This window comes from Bos javanicus, chromosome 23, assembly GCF_032452875.1.
Source record: "Bos javanicus breed banteng chromosome 23, ARS-OSU_banteng_1.0, whole genome shotgun sequence".
NCBI classification, from domain to species: domain Eukaryota; kingdom Metazoa; phylum Chordata; class Mammalia; order Artiodactyla; family Bovidae; genus Bos; species Bos javanicus.
Genome location: NC_083890.1, coordinates 50812565 through 50829556, shown reverse-complemented (window position 1 = coordinate 50829556; position 16992 = coordinate 50812565). Strand labels below are relative to the sequence as shown.

Genomic DNA, 16992 nt, shown 5'->3' with positions numbered 1-16992 from the left:
TCTGAGAGCTCCTCCAACATCGCTGCCATTTTCATGGGCCTCCTGCAGTTACGGGGCTGCTGGCAGAAGGAGGGTTTTAGAAAGTGTAACCCAGCTCGCGGGACACAGGCGGCTGCGCTGAGCGCTCGTGGCACCTACTAAACAGCGGGGGATCACGCGTCTACACCCGGAAAGATGCTCCTGCGAGCCTACACTGCGCCCAATTGAGACGCCGGCCCGCCCCGCCCACTCCCGGGCCCGCCCCGCCCACTCCCGGGCCCGCCCCGCCCACTCCCGGGCCCGCCCCTCAACTTCCCATCCAGGCCCCGCCTTCCCGGAAGGCCCCGCCCACTCGGCCTTTCGGCGCTTTCCTGCTCGCGTCTGGTGGCGGCGGGAGGACTGGCGCGGCCCGGCTCCGGGCTGATGGAGCGGCCGGCGGCTGCCGGGGGCGGGGACGTGTCCCTGCACAACTTCAGCGCGCGGCTTTGGGAGCAGCTCGTCCACTTCCACGTGATGCGGCTGACGGACTCGCTCTTCCTCTGGGTGGGGGCCACGCCGCACCTGCGCAACCTCGCCGTGGCCATGTGCACGCGCTACGTGAGTGCGGCGGGGGGCGGGGAGGGGGGGGATGGAGGAAGGGGGGGGGGCCCTGGGGTCCCGGAGGGGGCGGGGCCGGGGTCGGACACGGGCTGCTCAGCCCACCGCGGGGCTCTGTCCCGCCGCACGGCTGGTTCCCGCCCCCCCCCCACGTCTCTGGGTGGAGTGTCGGGGTCCCCGTGGGACCTCTACTGTCCGCTCTCACCCTCCCTGGGCCGGGGGTGGCGTGTCCCCCTGGTTTTCTGCCGGCTCCTCGCTGACCGCGTTTGCTTAGTCTCCCGCACGGATCTCTCTCCCGCCCTTTCCCTCCGCTGTCCCATCGAGGTGTAACTGGTGTCCCACTGGGTGCTCCAGACCCCAGGCCGCTCCTCCAGGGCCGTCCCTGGAGACGCAGGGACGCAGAATCCAGCCACTTCTCACCTCCTTCACCTGTCACCTGGGCCCCGCGCCGTCGCTGCCCTCCGAGGTCCCCTTTGCCTTCCGAGGTCCTGTTTGCCATCGTGTGTCAGAGCTGCTGTAACCCAAGGCCGCAGACCGGGGGGCTGAGAACAGCAGAGAGGGCGGAATCGAGGTGTCAGCGGGCTGCTTCCTCCGGTCTCTGGGCTTGCGGTGCTGCTCACACCTTGGGGCCCCTAGTCTGGCAGCCTCGTCACCCCAGTCCTGCTCCAGTGTCCCAGGCCGCCTCTGTGCATCTTAGTCTCTCCCTTTCTTCCGAAGACACCAGTCCTGTTAGAGGAAGAGTCCGCCTCCCCTTGCTTCCATCTTAACTACATCTGCAGAGACCCTGTTTACAAATAAAGTCACCTTCACAGGTGCTGGGGTCAGAACGCTAGGACCTGGACATTGCTCTTGCAGCACGTGGCTTAGTCTGGCACTGACAGCTTCAGCGTTGTCATCCCTCCGCTCAGACCCCCAAGAGTTCAGAGCCTGTATGGACCCCAGGCCCCATCACGGCTGCAGTGTCCCCAGCCCTCTGACTTTGTACCCACTTGCCCCTCTGGGCTGCTCCAGCCCTTCACCGTCAGGCCTGTCTGCTGCTGGGAGAGGCTGCAGAACTGGGGCGACACAGGCCCACCGCAGGGGGAGGCTGGCCTGCGGCAGGAAGGGGGGCCCAGGTGATCCAGGAGGGCTGGACCTCGCAGAGGAACCAGTACCGCTCTCTCTTTTCCTTGCAGGACTCCATCCCCCTGTCCACCGCCCTCCTCGGGGACACGTCTGACACCATGTCCACCGGTCTCGCCCAGCGCTTAGGTAGGTTCCGCAGCTCAGCTGCCGGAGCGCTCAGGTGGGGACCTCGCTGTTCAGTGGAGCGGGGAGGTGAGTCAGCGTAGGAGGAAGGGTCTCCGTCTGGGAGGTGAACCCCCTGGTTGCTGCTGGAAGCCCAGGCCTTGCGCATGGGTCTCAGGAGGTGATACCAGCACCTCCAGGGGCCTGCTCCCCACCGGCTCTGATGCCCTTGGTTGCCTCCAAGCTGATGAGTGACAGGTGATTTTGCTCTTCGTCCTCGTGGGAGGCGAGGGTGAGTGACGCCCACGGTGCCCAGTGGCAGCAGCTCCAGGTAGCGTCCATGGCCTGCCCTTCATTCCACGTGATGCTGCTCAGAGCTCGAGGGGAGAGGGCCTGGTGAGGTTGGGGGCTCCAGCCTCCACTGCACCCTGAGCACACTTCCACAGATAACCTCGCTGGTCCAGGTGAGGATGCCCGTGCCCAGTGGTCCCCGGTGCCTGGGGACCTCGATGGGCAGAGCAGCCTCGCCCCCATCTGCCTGAGTGTCCCGGCCACCACGTGCGGAGCCTGGTGTCCTGGCCGGGGTGCGGCAATGGGGCCCCTGCCATGGTTTTGAGGCGCTGTGGTTGTGTTCACAGATCTGTCAGTCTGGTTCCTGGGGAGTGGGCATGTCTGTGGTGGTCGCTCTGGGACACCCCATAGTCACACGGAGCTCGGGCATGGCCAGCTTTCTAGGGGCGGGGTTGTCACGGCGCCCACAGGCCGCACCAGGCGGGGTGGAGACCACGGGGCCAGCGGCCGCGTCTCAGGAGCATCCACCACACTTGTGCTTTAGTCTGAAGGTATAGGAACCTGAGTAGTAAGTTATCTTGGTGACCTCTTAACAGGAAGCAATTTTGAGTCAACAGAAAACCAACAGGAGAAATAGGAAGGCTTCCTGTTTAGCCTTCATCTGGGTTCCCAGGTGCTGCCGTTCCTTCTCTGCCTTTGCCAGTTGCTAGTTTTTAGTGAAAATAGGTTGGAAGCCTGATGCCCTTTTGCTTCACTGTGTGTTTGCCTGCGTTTCCGGGTAACACCACCCGCCTCAGCAGGCAGACCCCCGTGTGCCAGGCCTGGGGGAGGAGGACGGGAGCCTGCTGGTGTGTGGAGCTGGGACTGGGGGGTCCCTGAGTGTGGACAGAGTCCGGGAGAGGAGGCGGCGGGAGCGCGTTTGAGGAGACACGAATGAGCTGGCTCTTCAGTGAAGCGAGGCTGGCTCGCAGTGTCCTCAGGGTGAGGCCTGGAAGCAGTCTGTGAGCAAAACCTGGGGCTCTTTTAATTTTTTTTTGCATTTTGTGCAAATGTTGGGGCTTTTTTAAATTAGCATTTTTCTTTCACGTGGTTTACATCAGTTTACAAACAGCGTGATCTGAAACTGAATACAGACATTCCCTGTAACTTAAGTCAGATGTGATGGGGGCTCCTACCTACTGATATCCACAAGCCTGGCAGCCGTTGGCCAGTGCCCAGCAGGGACAGGCATGCGTGGTGAGATGCCAGCCCACCGCCCAGCAGGGTCGGGCGCGCGTGGTGAGATGCCAGCGCCCCCCGGGGCGGGTGACGTGCCTGCTGAGGTCGCGGCCGGCCGGCCTGTGACGCCCTGCTCCGTCGTCCTCTGGAGCTGGGGTCAGGACCCCGCAGCGGAAGGTGTTATTAACCGTTGTTGGCCGTCTGGACAGTGCTGAAGAGACCGGTGTCCCGAGACTGTCTCATGTGGGAGAGATGAGTGACCTGGGGGCCCTGGGGGCTTCCCGTGGACAGGGACCCCTTGCTCCATGCAGCCCTGGAGGGCAGAGGGGCTGCTGGGCGGATGATGCAGGTGGGCTTGGGTCTTGGCTCGTGAAGGGATGGGAGTCAGCGGCCCCTGGGGACAGGAACTTTCTGCCACTGAACGTGGAGCCGCTGTGATGTGAAGGGCCCAGCTTCCCCCTCCGCCCACTGTTTGTCTCTGATGGTGGGACTCACCTGTCTCTGTGGCCTGCAGGGAGGAGCCCTTTGCCCCTGCCCCCTGGGGGTGCGACCGGGTGAGAAGGCTGGTACCGCCTGCTTAGTCCTCAGGACCTGGGGGTACAGCTGAGCTTGGTTTTCACGGTTGGAGCCGCTCCCACCTGCCCTGGGTGGTTTTGTAGAAAGGGGCTCAGACGTGTATTCAGCGTCCAGTTGAAAACTGGAAAACCACACCCGTGTGTGTGCGCCTGCACGTATGTTCATGTAGGAGTGTCATGGGAGGAGGGTGGTGGGGTTGGGGAGAGGGTGGTACTGGAGGACCTTAATATTTTAAATCTGTGGACATCATCTGTGGTTGAAGAAGCAGACCAACCAGCCAGCCCTATGTGTAGCGCAGGGGGTCGCAGACAGCGGGGTCTGTGAACAGACTTGGGGGTTCTGGGGGTGCACCTCACCGGGTCCTGGTGCCGTGGCTCAGAACTGCTCTTCCGGGTGAGGGGCGGCTCTGGCAACTGGTCTGTTTTGCAGCAGTTGCCTGTGATGTCGTCAGAATCAGAGCTTTCTTTGCTCTCGAAAAGCCTGCCTTTCCCAGTCCTTTCTCCACTGTGGGCAGGCGTGGGGTCACACGTGTCCCTGTGGTCTCTCTCTTCCAGCCAGGAAGACCAGCAAGCAAGTCTTTGTCAGCTATAACCTTCCAAACACCAGCAGCAGCTTCGAGTTGCTGGTAGAAAGCCGGATCAAGGAGGAAATGCAGGCCTTTCCGGAGAAGTTCTAGCCGGAGACTCGGGCACGGGATGCTTAAATAAACGGCCAGATCCGCTGCTGCAGCAGGTCCACGTGTCCTGTCTGTCTGTAAAGGGCCGGTCTCCTCCCTCCTGTCGCCAGGGTGGAGTCCCAGGGCTGCACCTGAGGGTCCCGGGAGGAGGGCTCCCGCAGGACGTGTGAGGATGGGGGGCCGCCGGGTCCCAGAGAGGGCGCGGGCCACGACTGTCAGGTCGTCCTGCCGGCTGCATCCCCAGGGTCTCGCTCCGCTGGGCCCTGTCCCCTCACCTGGTAGGTGGGAACCTTCTCACCGGGCTGGGTTATCACCAGAAATGCTCTGCAAACCCTGGGTGCCAGGGTCCCTAGGACCTGGGTCCCGGTTTACCTGCTTTGCTGAACAGATCCCAGCATCAGTCCCTCCCCGTGCTTCTGCCAGCCCGTCTTTCCTCCTGTCTGCTCTCTCCTCCACGGCCTGGGCCCCTCCTGCCCACGTCCCCTCCGGCCTGCGTCTTAATCCTCGGGCTCTCCTGCCGCTCGCGGTGGCATCTGTCTCTCTGGGACATGTGCTGCTCTCCGGAAGCCAGCGTTCCTGGGTCGGTGGTTCCTCACTTGGCTTCCAGTCGCGTCCCTGGGGAGTTTTTACAGCTTCTTCCCCAGAGTCGGGAGGCCCCCGCTTTGTGGGGCTGGAGAGCGCCCCATGTGCTTCTCAGCACAGCCAAGGCCGGCACAGGACTCTCTGACGCTTGGGGTCCACGTGGGCCCCTTTTGTCCCGGGAGGCGGTGGTTCGGGACCCGGAGCACGTTTCACGTGGTGGCAGGTGTCGTGTCGGGCCGTTGCCTGCAACGGAGCTGGGACAGCCGGGATGAAAGGCCCTTCCAGGGACCGGGTCCTGGGCTAAGCCACTAACCTGCGAGCCCCGGCCGGTCACGGCTTGGAGGTACGGTGGGCACCTCTCTGGGCGGAGTAGGTAACAAAATCAGGGCTATGGAGAGGAGAGTTTGGTATAAATACTTTATTAAAGAAATATTGCTTTCTTGTTAAAAAAAAAACACTACATTAAAGAGAGCTCTGGGTGCTCAGTCTTCCCTGACAGTCACAGTGTGAGAATTGTTCCCTCTTTGGGAGGCTCCAGGCCCCGGGTGAGGTCAGCAGGACGTCCACACGAGAGGGGCGAGCTCGGAAACCTGCCGCCCCCTCCTTGGGGGTTTGAGGGTGGCACTCAGCATGCGGTGGGCGGTCACCCCGCCCCGCCTCCGCCCGCCCAGAGGACGAGGACCTGCCGACCAGGAGCCCCTGTCCTGGGGCAGGGCGGGGGCTGGGGTCACACGGGCGCTGAGGCAGGGACTCAGGGAGACCTGAACCAACAGTTTATTCCTTGTAGCCGGTGGTCGTGAAACGCCCTGCCGGGGATCCCATCTGATGAGGTAGGGAAGACATTCCAGAGGAGGTTTGTTAATGGGGCAACGTCTTTATTTCTGTACATTTACACACATGTCCCCCGGGGTACAACAGCCGTGACGGCATGCAGGCAGCATGGAAGGCTGGGTCAGGGCTGGCGCAGCTCTGTGCTGCCAGCAGGCACTCCAGGGGTCCCGTCCACTCACGGGCCGCATGGGTCCCGCCCAGGAGCCTCTGGGTCGGGGCTGCAGGGCAGGGAGGGCCCCCCAGCAAGGCCGGTGTGCTGCGTCCCCCCGGCCTGGGGCTGCATCTTGGCCAGGGTCCCCATGGTCTTGTGGCCCCTCGGCCCCCTTGTTTGGCTCTAGGAAGTGGTACCTGGGGCAGTACTTCCGCTGCAAGGCCTCATTCTTGCTGTTCGGTGGTCAAACCAGCTCACCAGCCCCTTCCCCCTAGTCGCAAGCTATTACACTCTTAGAAAATGAGACATTTAAACCCTTTTACTCTTTGTTTTGGGTGCTAAAATGCGGGATATTGGGTGAGTTATTACTGGTTTCTGGAAAAGAACAGAAAGCAGAAGGGTCGCTTGTATGCCTGACTTGTTGGAAGGGGGTCCCGGCTTCCTGGGGTCGGGATGGGGGTGTGCAGGGTGGCGCTGGAGGCGGCGCTGGTCTCCCGAGCAGTGGGCATTCAGGTGCCTGAGCAGCATCTCCCTACTGAGTGCGGAGGACATGGGCCGGGGGTCCATGCGTGACCAGGGCCTGGCCAAGCAGGTAGGGCCCTGCTGCCTTGCCCACGCGGGCGGGGTCTCGGGGGCTCGGCCCGCGGGAGGCTTTTCTGCTTTGGCCCTGCTTCTCAGTTGTCGCTCATGGAGCCCGAGCCTGCGCTGCCACAGGCCTCTGCTGGGTGGTGCCACCCTCATGCCCACAGAAGCCCAGCCTCAGCCAGCTGCTTCTCCAGTCCAGGAGCCAGGCCTGACCGTGACGGGACAATGCTGACCCCATAGGACCGGCGTCTACTGCGGTCACCTAAGACAGTCTAGGAGTGGTGTTCGGGGACACCCTGTGGCTTCACGCGTTCCCTAGAGCTCTACACCGCCAGCGGGAGGCCACGCAGGGCTTGGGGCCTGGGGTCACAGGTGCTGGGACACTTGGCGGGTGGGGTCCGGGGACCCTGCTTGCTGTCCCGACCCCCGCACTGCAGGCCTGTCCTGGACTGGGGGGCCCTGCGCCCAGCACGTGAGAAGGGCTGAGGCACCTCCCAGTTTGGCACTCGAGCTGCGCAGTAGACAGACAGGCCTGGAGGTGAAGGTGAGTGTGACCCGCCCGTGGAAACAGAGAACAGAAGTGACGAGAGACAGGAGGGCCAGGAGGGGCTGGAACGCAGGCCTGCGAGTTTGCTCGCTTCCCCACAAAGTTCTCCCGAGCCCTTGGCCCCTGCCAGGGTCGGCCAGCCTGTAGGGCGCAGTGGGGGGCGGGGGGAAGACACAGGCCGGAGGATCAGGCGAGGAGCGTGGGGCTTGTGCCCACCTCTCCCCTGGCTGTGGGGGCTGCGCCACGGGGGGCTGAAAGTTGACTTGCTGCTTCACGCAGACCCAGGACTGGAAGAACAGCCCACCGCAAAGATGTGCCCCAGAGCTGGGGGCTCGGCCTTCCAGAGGAGCCCAGGCTTCCCCCAGATGGATGCCAGCGCTGCGGCAAGACAGTGCCCGCCTGGTCTGCGAGGGTAGCTGCTTGGCCTCCCCTGCGCCGCTTCTGAAACAGCCGCAGACGGGAGCTGAGGGCCTAATCTGGACGGGCAGGAGGCCGAGGCGAGGAACGCGACGCGCCCTAGCACAGCGGGATGGGGCCAGGGCGAGCTCCGGTGGGTTATTGCTTCTCTCGGTCGGCCTCGATGCCCTCCGAGGCTGCGGTCAGGCCCCGCCCGGGGCCGCTCCTGGCCGGGGGAAGCAGAGGGCACGGCCGGTCCCCCGCAGGCTCCCCGGGCCTCCAGGCTGGTGATTTCCGTGCGGTGTTCGTTCAGGAAGGAGCGGGTATTCAAGTCGTGCTGCAGAAACGCTGACTTGGAGGTGGGGCTGGGCGGGGCGGGGGTGCTTTTCCTGCCGGAGCTGCACAGGGAGGAGGGCGATAGCAGTGACTCGTGGAGGTGAGGCGCTGGCTGCTGGGGAGCGGGGCGGGCAGACCTGCGCTGGAAGACCTTGGCGACGCCACCACTCATCACGTACGACTTCCGGTGAGATGGTGATGCTTTTCCCCCGAAAGAGCTTCCGGATCAAGTATAAAAGGATGATCTCCAAGTAGAGACGAAGCTGGTTTTAATGATATTGTGAGCTGCTTTTCCTTAACACAGAGCAGAAGCTCTTCCCTTACAGAAAAGACCTTTACAAACCATCACAGAGACTTTAGCAAAACCCTAACCATTCACATCTCAGTCTGAGCAAAGTGCAGCCGTGGGAATGCGCGGGGGCGGGGGGGACCCCCGGGGAGCCGGGCTGCGCGGTCCCGGCGCGCGCGTGTCCTTCCCGAGGAGGGGGCTCCGTTTTGAGATCAGTGAAGGGAAGGGAATAAAGTGCTTCTTGTAAAAATGACCAAAATAAATACAAACATTTCATGGCAGAAAAGAAAGTCTCCGAAGGGTCGTCTGCTAGGTCCGCTCCCTCAGACGCGCACGCTCCTCGAGTTTCGCAGGGTTCCCCCCCACCCTAGGGTCCCCAGCCTCGGCGGAGCGCGTCTCCCATGGCCGTGCCCGGCTACATGGGCCGCCCGCCGTTGGCTGTGGCACCGTCGGGCAGCCCGTCGCCTGCGGCAGCTGCGTCGTGCAGCCCCGAGTAGTCCTTGAGCTCGGCGTGGGTGGGCAGCAGCGGCTGTTCCCCGCGCCGGGGCGGCAGGAGGGGCTGGCGCGTGTAGTGCTCGCCGTCCGGGATGCTTTCGGGCAGACTCTGGCCCCGGCTCTCGGGCAGCAGCAGGAGGCAGATGATGCAGATGAGCGTGCAGCAGGCGAAGATGACGTGGTGCAGGAAGTAGCCCTTCTGGTTGTGCAGCTCGATGATGGGTGCCGTCAGCATGCCGAAGCCCGCGCTGGCCAGCACCAGCCCCAGCCCGCCGCACCTGCGGGGCGCACGGGTCAGCGGGGCGGGCCGGGCTCCACCCCTGCCCTGTCCCGTCCCGCGTCCACCCCCCGCCCCCCGCCCGCCCCGTCAGCCCAGGCGGCTTCTCCGTTCACTTTCAAAGGTGACTCTATAATAAACACCAGCATAAGGGGGAAAACCAGCCTCACTTGCCGTACTTGGTATAGGGTGTCAGGAAGCCAAGTGTTACTATCTTACGCTGTTGTCCCGAGGCTTGCTCTTCGCTTAGAAGAGAGGAGGGTGGCCACGGATTAATGAAGGCATTAAAAACACATCAAGAGGAAAGCTGCCAAGACAGTGGAGCATAAAGACCCCACGCTCACCTCCTCTCACGGGCCCCCCAGAATCACAGCTGTCTGCGGAACCACCACTGATGAAAAGGGCCAGAAACTGCCAAACAGACCCACAGCTAAAGACGTAGAGCAGGAGCCACGACAAGGCGGGTGGGAGGACTGGACGCACAGTATAGTCTCACGACCCCCACCGGACCGCTGACCCACATGCTGGGAATATGTTCCAGAGGGTCTCCCACAGAAGCGAGTTCTGAGCCCCAAGTCGGGCTCCCCAGCTTGGGCATCCTGCACCAAGAAGAAACACACCTCAACACAATAAAGGCTGCATATGACAAACCCAGGCTGCCGGGCAGCGCAGTGGGGAAGAACCTGCCTGCTACTGCGGGAGACGCAGGTTTGATCCCCTCCAGGGAAGATCCCCTGGAGGAGCAGATGGCAACCCACTCCAGTATTCTTGCCTGGGAAATCCCATGGACAGAGGAGCCTGGGGGACTACAGTCCATGGGGTCACAAAGAGCTGGACACGACTTAGTGACTGAGCAGGAGCATGATCACAGACCACAGCTAACATACTCAATGGTGAAAAGCTAAAAGCGTTTCCTCTGCGGTCAGGAACGAGAACAAGCTGCGCACTCTCGCCATTTTTATTCAGTGTAGTTTTGAATAAAAGTCCTAGCCACAGCAGTCAGAGAAGAATCCAAACTGGAAAGAAGTAAAACTGTCACTTTGCAGATGACATGATACTATATATAGAAAATCCCAAAGATGCCACCAGAAGACGAGCTCATCAGTGAATTCGGTAAAACTTCAAGATAAAAAATTAATAAACAAGTCTGTTGCATTTCTGTATGCTAACAAGAGACTCTCAGTGAGAGAAATTAAGAAAACAATCTCATTTGCCATCACATCAAAGAGAGTAAAATACTTAGGAATCAACCTACCTAAGGAGGTAAAAGACTCGTACTCTGAAAGCTATGATGCTGATGAAAGAAACAGAAGATGACAAAAACAAATGGAAATATACACTGTTTTTGGATTGGGAGAATTAATGTTCTTAAAATCACCACCACACAAGGCAATCTACAGATTCAGTGCAGTCCTTATCCGAATACCCATGACATTTTCCACAGAACTACAACAAATATTTTAGAAACTGACAGAAACACAGAAGACCTCTAATAGCCAAAACAACCTTGAGAAAGAACAGAGCTGGAGGAAGCAAGCTCCCTGACTCCAGACTACACTACAAAGCTACAGTAATCAGAGCAGCATGGTGCTGGCACAGAAACTGACCCATAGACCAACCGAGAACAGAAAGCCCAGAAATAAACCCACACCCTCATGGTCAGTCAGCCTGTGACAGAGGAGGCAAGAACGTGCAGTGGGGAAGAGACAGTCAAGGACCCTCTTCCGGAAGGTCCGCAGCAGACACTGTGCTTTGTGAACACTGGGGCTGCAGGTCAGATCACCCTGGGCCTCAGCAGGAGGGCCACTGGCCGAGTGAACGCAGCAGAGCGAACATGACCACCCTGTGAAGAGTGGTGTGACTGAGCCACCCGAAGATGCATAGACGAGAACCGGAAATAACTGGTCCTCACGAGTCTGGTCGCTCCCGGAAGCCGCAGGGCGCGGCAGGGGCTGTGTGCGGCACTGGGGATACAGTGCGCGTTTCTCAGGCTCTTGACACCAGTGAGCCGTCATTTTCTCCAAAACCACCTGGGTGACCTTCCCGTGTCTCAGTGGGTGGTGCTGAGGGAGGTGGGCACACAGCCCCCAAGGGAGTCCTGTCCTGGTCAAGGAGCTGGGCTCCCATCAGAGTCCAGGTGAACTTGTCATGGGAAGGTATTAGGTTAGCGTGCATGCATGCTAAGTCGCTTCAGTCGACTCTTTGTGACCCCATGGATGTAGCCCACCAGGCTCCTCTCTCCATGGGATTCTCCAGGCCAGAATACTGGAGTGGGTAGACTTTCCCTTCACCATGGGATCTTCCCAAACCAGGGACTGAACCCAGGTCTCCCACATTGCAGGTGGATTCTCTATCACTTGAGCTACCACTGGCAGGCGGGCTCTTTACGGCTAGCGCCACCTGGGAGGTCTAGCAGATGGCATGTATTTGATTTACGTGGAACTGTGGACTCGTTCTTTAAAAGTGCCTCTGTGTCTACAAATGCATACGTTTAAATGCAACACACATATGCGTGCATCTGTACTATGCAGTATGTCTTTACATATTTTTTCCCACAAAAGCCATTTTCTGTTGATTTCCTATCAAGGATCCCTTGAAATTACTAAGACTGGGAACAGCTGTGTCAGGATCTGGTATTCCATTTTTGGCTCTTGTGTTTCAGAAATCTCAGTTCAGAGAATGGGATGATTACCGTGGTCGGTTCTGAGGCTCTACCCCGCCCGGCGAATGTTTCTGCTTTTCTCCAGCTTGTCACGAGAGGGCAGCACCTGCCCATGTTTAAGCAGTAGATTTACAGGGACAGGAGGACCCAGGTTCATTATGCACTGGACATCTGTTTTACTAGTGATGATGTGATGGTGATGCGTTAGTCGCTCAGTCGTGTCTGACTCTGCGACCCCAAGGACTGTAGCCCACCAGGCTCCTCTGTCCATGGACGTCTCCAGGCAAGAATACTGGAGTGGGTAGCCTTTCCCTTCTCCAGGGGAATCTTCCCCACCCAGGGATCAAACCCAGGTCTCCTGCGTTGCAGGCAGATTCTTTTTTTTTTTTTAATTGTAATGCTTTATTACTGACGGTTATTTACATAGTGTTTAAGGCACAACAAAAAATAAATTACAATACAAAAGTTCTCTGTAAGTAGAAGACACTGAACAATGGGGCTGTATTAACCCTTGAGCATTTAATCAAGACAAAGAAACTACAAGTTTTGCTGGAAACAGCTTCCATGAGTTTTTAACTACCTCTTTACTCTTTATCGGAGAAGGCGATGGCACCCCACTCCAGTACTCTTGTGCAGGCAGATTCTTTAGCATCTGAGCCAAAGGGCCCTTATTTTTTTGCTAGTAATAACACCAGATGTTCAAGCTGGTTTTCGAAAAGGCAGAGGAACCAGAGATCAAATTGCCAACATCCGCTGGATCATCGAAAAAGTAAGAGAGTTCCAGAAAAACATCTATTTCTGCTTTCTTGACTACGCCAAAGCCTTTGACTGTGTGGATCACAATAAACTCTGGACAATTCTGAAAGTGATGGGAATACCAGATCACCTGACCTGCCTCTTGAGAAATCTGTATGCAGGTCAGGAAGCAACAGTTAGAACTGGACATGGAACAACAGACTGATTCCAAATAGGAAAAGGAGTACGTCAAGGCTGTATATTGTCACCCTGCTTATTTAACTTCTATGCAGAGTACATCATGAGAAACGCTGGGCTAGAAAAGCACAAGCTGGAATCAAGATTGCCGGGAGAAATATCAATAACCTCAGATATGCAGATGACACCACCCTTATAGCACTGGATATAAGGAACTAAAAAGCCTCTTGGTGAAGGTGAAAGTGGAGAGTGAAAAAGTTGTCTTAAAGCTCAACATTCAGAAAACGAAGGTCATGGCATCTGGTCCCATCACTTCATGGGAAATAGATGGGGAAACAGTGGAAACAGTGTCAGAATTTATTTTCTGGGCTCCAAAATCACTGCAGATGGTGACTATAGCCATGAAATTAAAAGATGCTTACTCCTTGGAAGAAAAGTTATGACCAACCTAGACAGCATATTGAAAAGCAGAGACATTACTTTGCCAACAAAGGTCCATCTAGTCAAGGCTATGGTTTTTCCAGTGGTCATGTATGGATGTGAGAGTTGGACTGTGAAGAAGGCTGAGCGCTGAAGAATTGATGCTTTTGAACTGTGGTGTTGGAGAAGACTCTGGCGAGTCCCTTGGACTGCAAGGAGATCCAAGCAGTCCATTCTGAAGGAGATCAGCCCTGGGATTTCTTTGGAAGGAATGATGCTAAAGCTGAAACTCCAGTACTTTGTCCACCTCATGCGAAGAGTTGACTCATTGGAAAAGACTCTGATGCTGGGAGGGATTGGGGGCAGGAGGAGAAGGGGACAACAGAGGATGAGATGGCTGGATGGCATCACTGACTCGATGGACGTGAGTCTGAGCGAACTCCGGGAGTTGGTGATGGACAGGGAGGCCTGGCATGCTGTGATTCATGGGGTCGCAAAGAGTCGGACACGACTGAGCGACTGAATTGAACTGAACTGAATAACCCCTACGTTACTCTAACGATAGAAAGGTAGGTGTGCAGGCAGATTTCTTAGAAGTAGCAAGCTTGAACTAAGTATCCTGGGATCTTTGGGTGTGGGGGAGAGAATAAAGAAAAAGAAAAAACAAAGAATCTTCAAATTATCCTTTTAAAGCCATGAACCCGGCGTCTTGAACACAGAAAACAAAGCTCCTGTTTTTCCCTTCCTCCATTGTGTTACTTTTCACTGCCTTTCTGTGAAGTCAGAGATGAACAAGTATTTCTTCCAATCTCTGCATAAGTTTCACTGCCAGAAACACTCAGGCAGGAATCACTGATAACACCACGTCCCTGGCACGAGACCCTCCGAGTGCACTCTGTCCCCACCCGTCCCTGCAGATGGGGCCATCAGGAAGAGTCTCCGGGCAGAGGGCAGAGGTGAGCTCCGCCCACTTGCGGCAAAGGGCCCAAGTCTCGGGTCAGCCCCCAGGGGAGCCTGTGCCACACATTCACATATAATGTCAGCGGCCGCTCCGCGCGTGTCGTCATGTGCAGGCCGTCTTTGCCCCTCCCTGGTGCCCACTCTTGAGGTGTGCCTGGAGCAGGGACGCGGCAGGTTCCATCCAGCATGGGTGGTGGCCCGGGAGGAGCCGGTCCGAGAGGAAGATGCTGGGGGAGGGTGGGGTGAGCTCAGACGGAGGCAGGGCGCAGCCAGGCCCCGGCGCCCCCAGAGCCTGTGAGGGGGTATAGGCAGGTGACGCTGCTCATCTCAGGTGAAGGAAACAAAAGCAAAAATAAACGGGACTTAATTAAACTGCCTGAAATTAAAGGTTTTGCACAGTAAAGGAAACCGTCAACAAAATGAAAAGCCAACCTACTGAATGGGAGACAGTATCTGCAAGTGGTACGACCGATAAGGAGTCAACATCCAAAATTTACAAACAGCTGATACAACTGAACGCCAAAAACCAGAAGACCCCGATTGAAACGACGGCAGAACTGAACATGCGTGTTTCCAAAGAAGTGCAGACGGCGACAGGCAGAGGAAAAGGTGCTCCGCATCACCGGCCGTCAGGGAAAAGCAGATCGGAACCACAGCGAGGCGCCGCTTCACACCCGTCAAAACGGCCACCATCGAAAAGAACACGACCCCCCCGTCGACAAGGACGTGGAGAAGAGAACCTTTGTGCACTGCTGGCGGGGACGTGAAGTGCTGCAGCCAGCACGGAGACCACGATGGAGGTTTCTCAGCAAACTAACCCTGGAACTGCAACATGATCCAGATTCCACTTCTGGGTCCAAGGAAAACCAGAAACACCAAGACCAGACATGCTCCTCAGTGTTCAGAGCCGCATTATTTACAGCAGCCAAAACATGGAAGCGCCCCAAGTGTCCACAGACAGATCAAGAAGACGCAGTACATACATGCGATGGAATATCAGCCATGAAAAAGAAGCGCCCCAAGTGTCCACGGACAGATCAAGAAGACGCAGTACATACATGCGATGGAGTATCAGCCATGAAAAGTACATACATGCGATGGGGTATCAGCCATGAAAAGTACATACATGCGATGGGGTATCAGCCATGAAAAAGAACAAGACTGTGGCGTTTGCAGCGTGGACAGACGTGGAGGCTGTTATGCCCAGTGAAACAAGTCAGAGAAAGACAAATACTGTGTGGTATCACTTACAGGTGGGATCTAAAGACAATGAACTGGGGAATATAACAGAAAGGAAACAGACTCACAGATACGGGAAAGACTAGAGGTTCCCAGTGGGGGGAGGCAATGGCACCCCACTCCAGGACTTGTGCCTGGAGAATCCCATGGACGAAGGAGCCTGGTGGGCTGCGGTCCATGGGGTCGCTCAGAGTCTGACGGGACTGAGCGGCTTCGCTTTTGCTTTTCACTTTCGTGCACTGGAGAAGGCGATGGCAACCCACTCCAGTGTTCTTGCCTGGAGAATCCCAGGGACGGGGAGCCTGGTGGGCTGCTGTCTATGGGGTCGCACAGAGCCGGACACGACTGAGGCGACTTAGCAGCAGCAGTGCGGGGAGAGTGCGGAGGGGCGTGATAGGGTGGGGGTAAGAGGTACGCACCAGCCGGTGTAAAGTAAGCACAAGGATGTATTGTACAGCACGTGGAACAGAGCCAGTGCTTTATAATTTACTTTTAAATTAACATATATGGTAACCTTCAAACACTGAATGGCTGTGCAGTACACCTGAAACTCGCGTTGTGTGTCGACTGTCCATAAAGAAAAGCCCCACAGCCAGGCCCTGGTGCGCGGGCAGCCAGGAAATGCTGGGAGCTGAAGCGGCTCATCCCCGCCGCCGGCGCCTGCCTCCTCCTCGTGCAGTGTCAGGGTGCCTGCCCGCAGCTTGCAGGTGACACGGGGCCTGTCACACCAAAGCCACCGCCGCCTCTTCACCAGCCAGATGCCCTAGTCCTGCCGAAGCCCAAGGGGCGGGGGCCTGCGGCGCCCGAGAAGCCCCTCGAGCACGCCTGTCACCCGCGGAGCCTTCTGTCTACCGCTCGATAGTCAGCCCCTGACCTTCGCTGCTCTGCTTGTTGAGAGGCTGTGTGTGTAACAGTGGTGAACAAAAGGCTAGTTCTCTACCAGCAAACATGAAGCCTGCAAGGCCGAGCGGCCCCTCCCAGCTGCTCCGGGCTTCACCTGTGAGATGGGGCAGGAAGCCCATTTCCTCCCAGCGGCTCAGGAACTGCCCCCAAGGGGACACGCCAGGAAGGGCCAGGGCGCGAGGTGTCCCGCGGGAAGCGTCCTCACCGGGAGACCCCCCAACCCCACCTCCTTCCTCTGCAACTACAAACGCATCACCCAGGGTCAGGTGTCCTGTCGGGGTAGGCTGACCCCGAGAACGTTCGCTGAATTTCCGTCCCCCTGTTGGGGTAAGCTGACCCCGAGAACATTCGCTGAATTTCCGTCCCCAATAATCTTGCCAGGCCTGCCTCCGAGGAGAAGGATGACTGCGTTTCCTTCAGTTCAGCTTGTTCAGATCAGATCAGTCGCTCAGTCGTGTCCGACTCTTTTCGACCCCATGAATCGCAGCATGCCAGGCCTCCCTGTCCATCACCAACTCCTGGACAGCAGAACCTAACCGTGATGAGTGCGGCCTATCGACTGCCAGGGTGGAGGGTGGCCTGCCCGGGAGGGACAACCACACACGTCTGACCACGCGTCCTGCCTCTGCAGGAGCCTTCCTACTGGGCACCTTCATGAAGGGGGGACGTTTAACCCGCAGAGAGACACAGAGGGCTGCCGTCTGCCTGGAATAAGCTCCTGGCATCGTATTCCAGGATGGGGCAACCTTCAGGCTTGGCGCGTGTGTGAGAACCCAAAAGGAGGAATCAGAGTGATGCCCACGGACCTGCCTGCCTCCACCC

At 57.9% G+C, this 16992-nt stretch overlaps 2 protein-coding genes across 3 annotated transcripts in view; one reads left to right on the top strand and one right to left on the bottom strand.

The window, feature by feature from the left end:
* Positions 1-327: 327 nt before the first annotated feature.
* On the top strand, positions 328-4621 carry PSMG4 (proteasome assembly chaperone 4). The gene is made up of 3 exons (XM_061398972.1): positions 328-576; positions 1752-1827; positions 4443-4621. The coding sequence occupies exons 1-3, from the start codon at positions 403-405 to the stop codon at positions 4562-4564; spliced, it is 372 nt and encodes a 123-aa protein (XP_061254956.1). The 5' UTR covers positions 328-402; the 3' UTR covers positions 4565-4621.
* A 928-nt stretch (positions 4622-5549) lies between these two features.
* Positions 5550-16992, bottom strand: part of SLC22A23 (solute carrier family 22 member 23) — a 133070-nt gene continuing 121627 nt past the window's right edge. For both annotated transcript variants that reach the window (XM_061398968.1, XM_061398969.1), the window contains one exon: positions 5550-9054. In XM_061398968.1, coding sequence (XP_061254952.1) covers positions 8697-9054 — 358 coding nt within the window. In that variant the 3' untranslated portion in view covers positions 5550-8696. The remainder of the gene's footprint in view (positions 9055-16992) is intronic.

Coding starts and splice junctions, on each gene's coding strand:
- PSMG4 (XM_061398972.1), top strand. CDS start 403: ATGGAGCGGCCGGCGGCTGCCGGGGGCGGGGACGTGTCCCTGCACAAC. Junction 577..1,751: donor TGGCCATGTGCACGCGCTAC/GTGAGTGCGGCG, acceptor TTTTCCTTGCAG/GACTCCATCCCCCTGTCCAC. Junction 1,828..4,442: donor CGGTCTCGCCCAGCGCTTAG/GTAGGTTCCGCA, acceptor TCTCTCTTCCAG/CCAGGAAGACCAGCAAGCAA.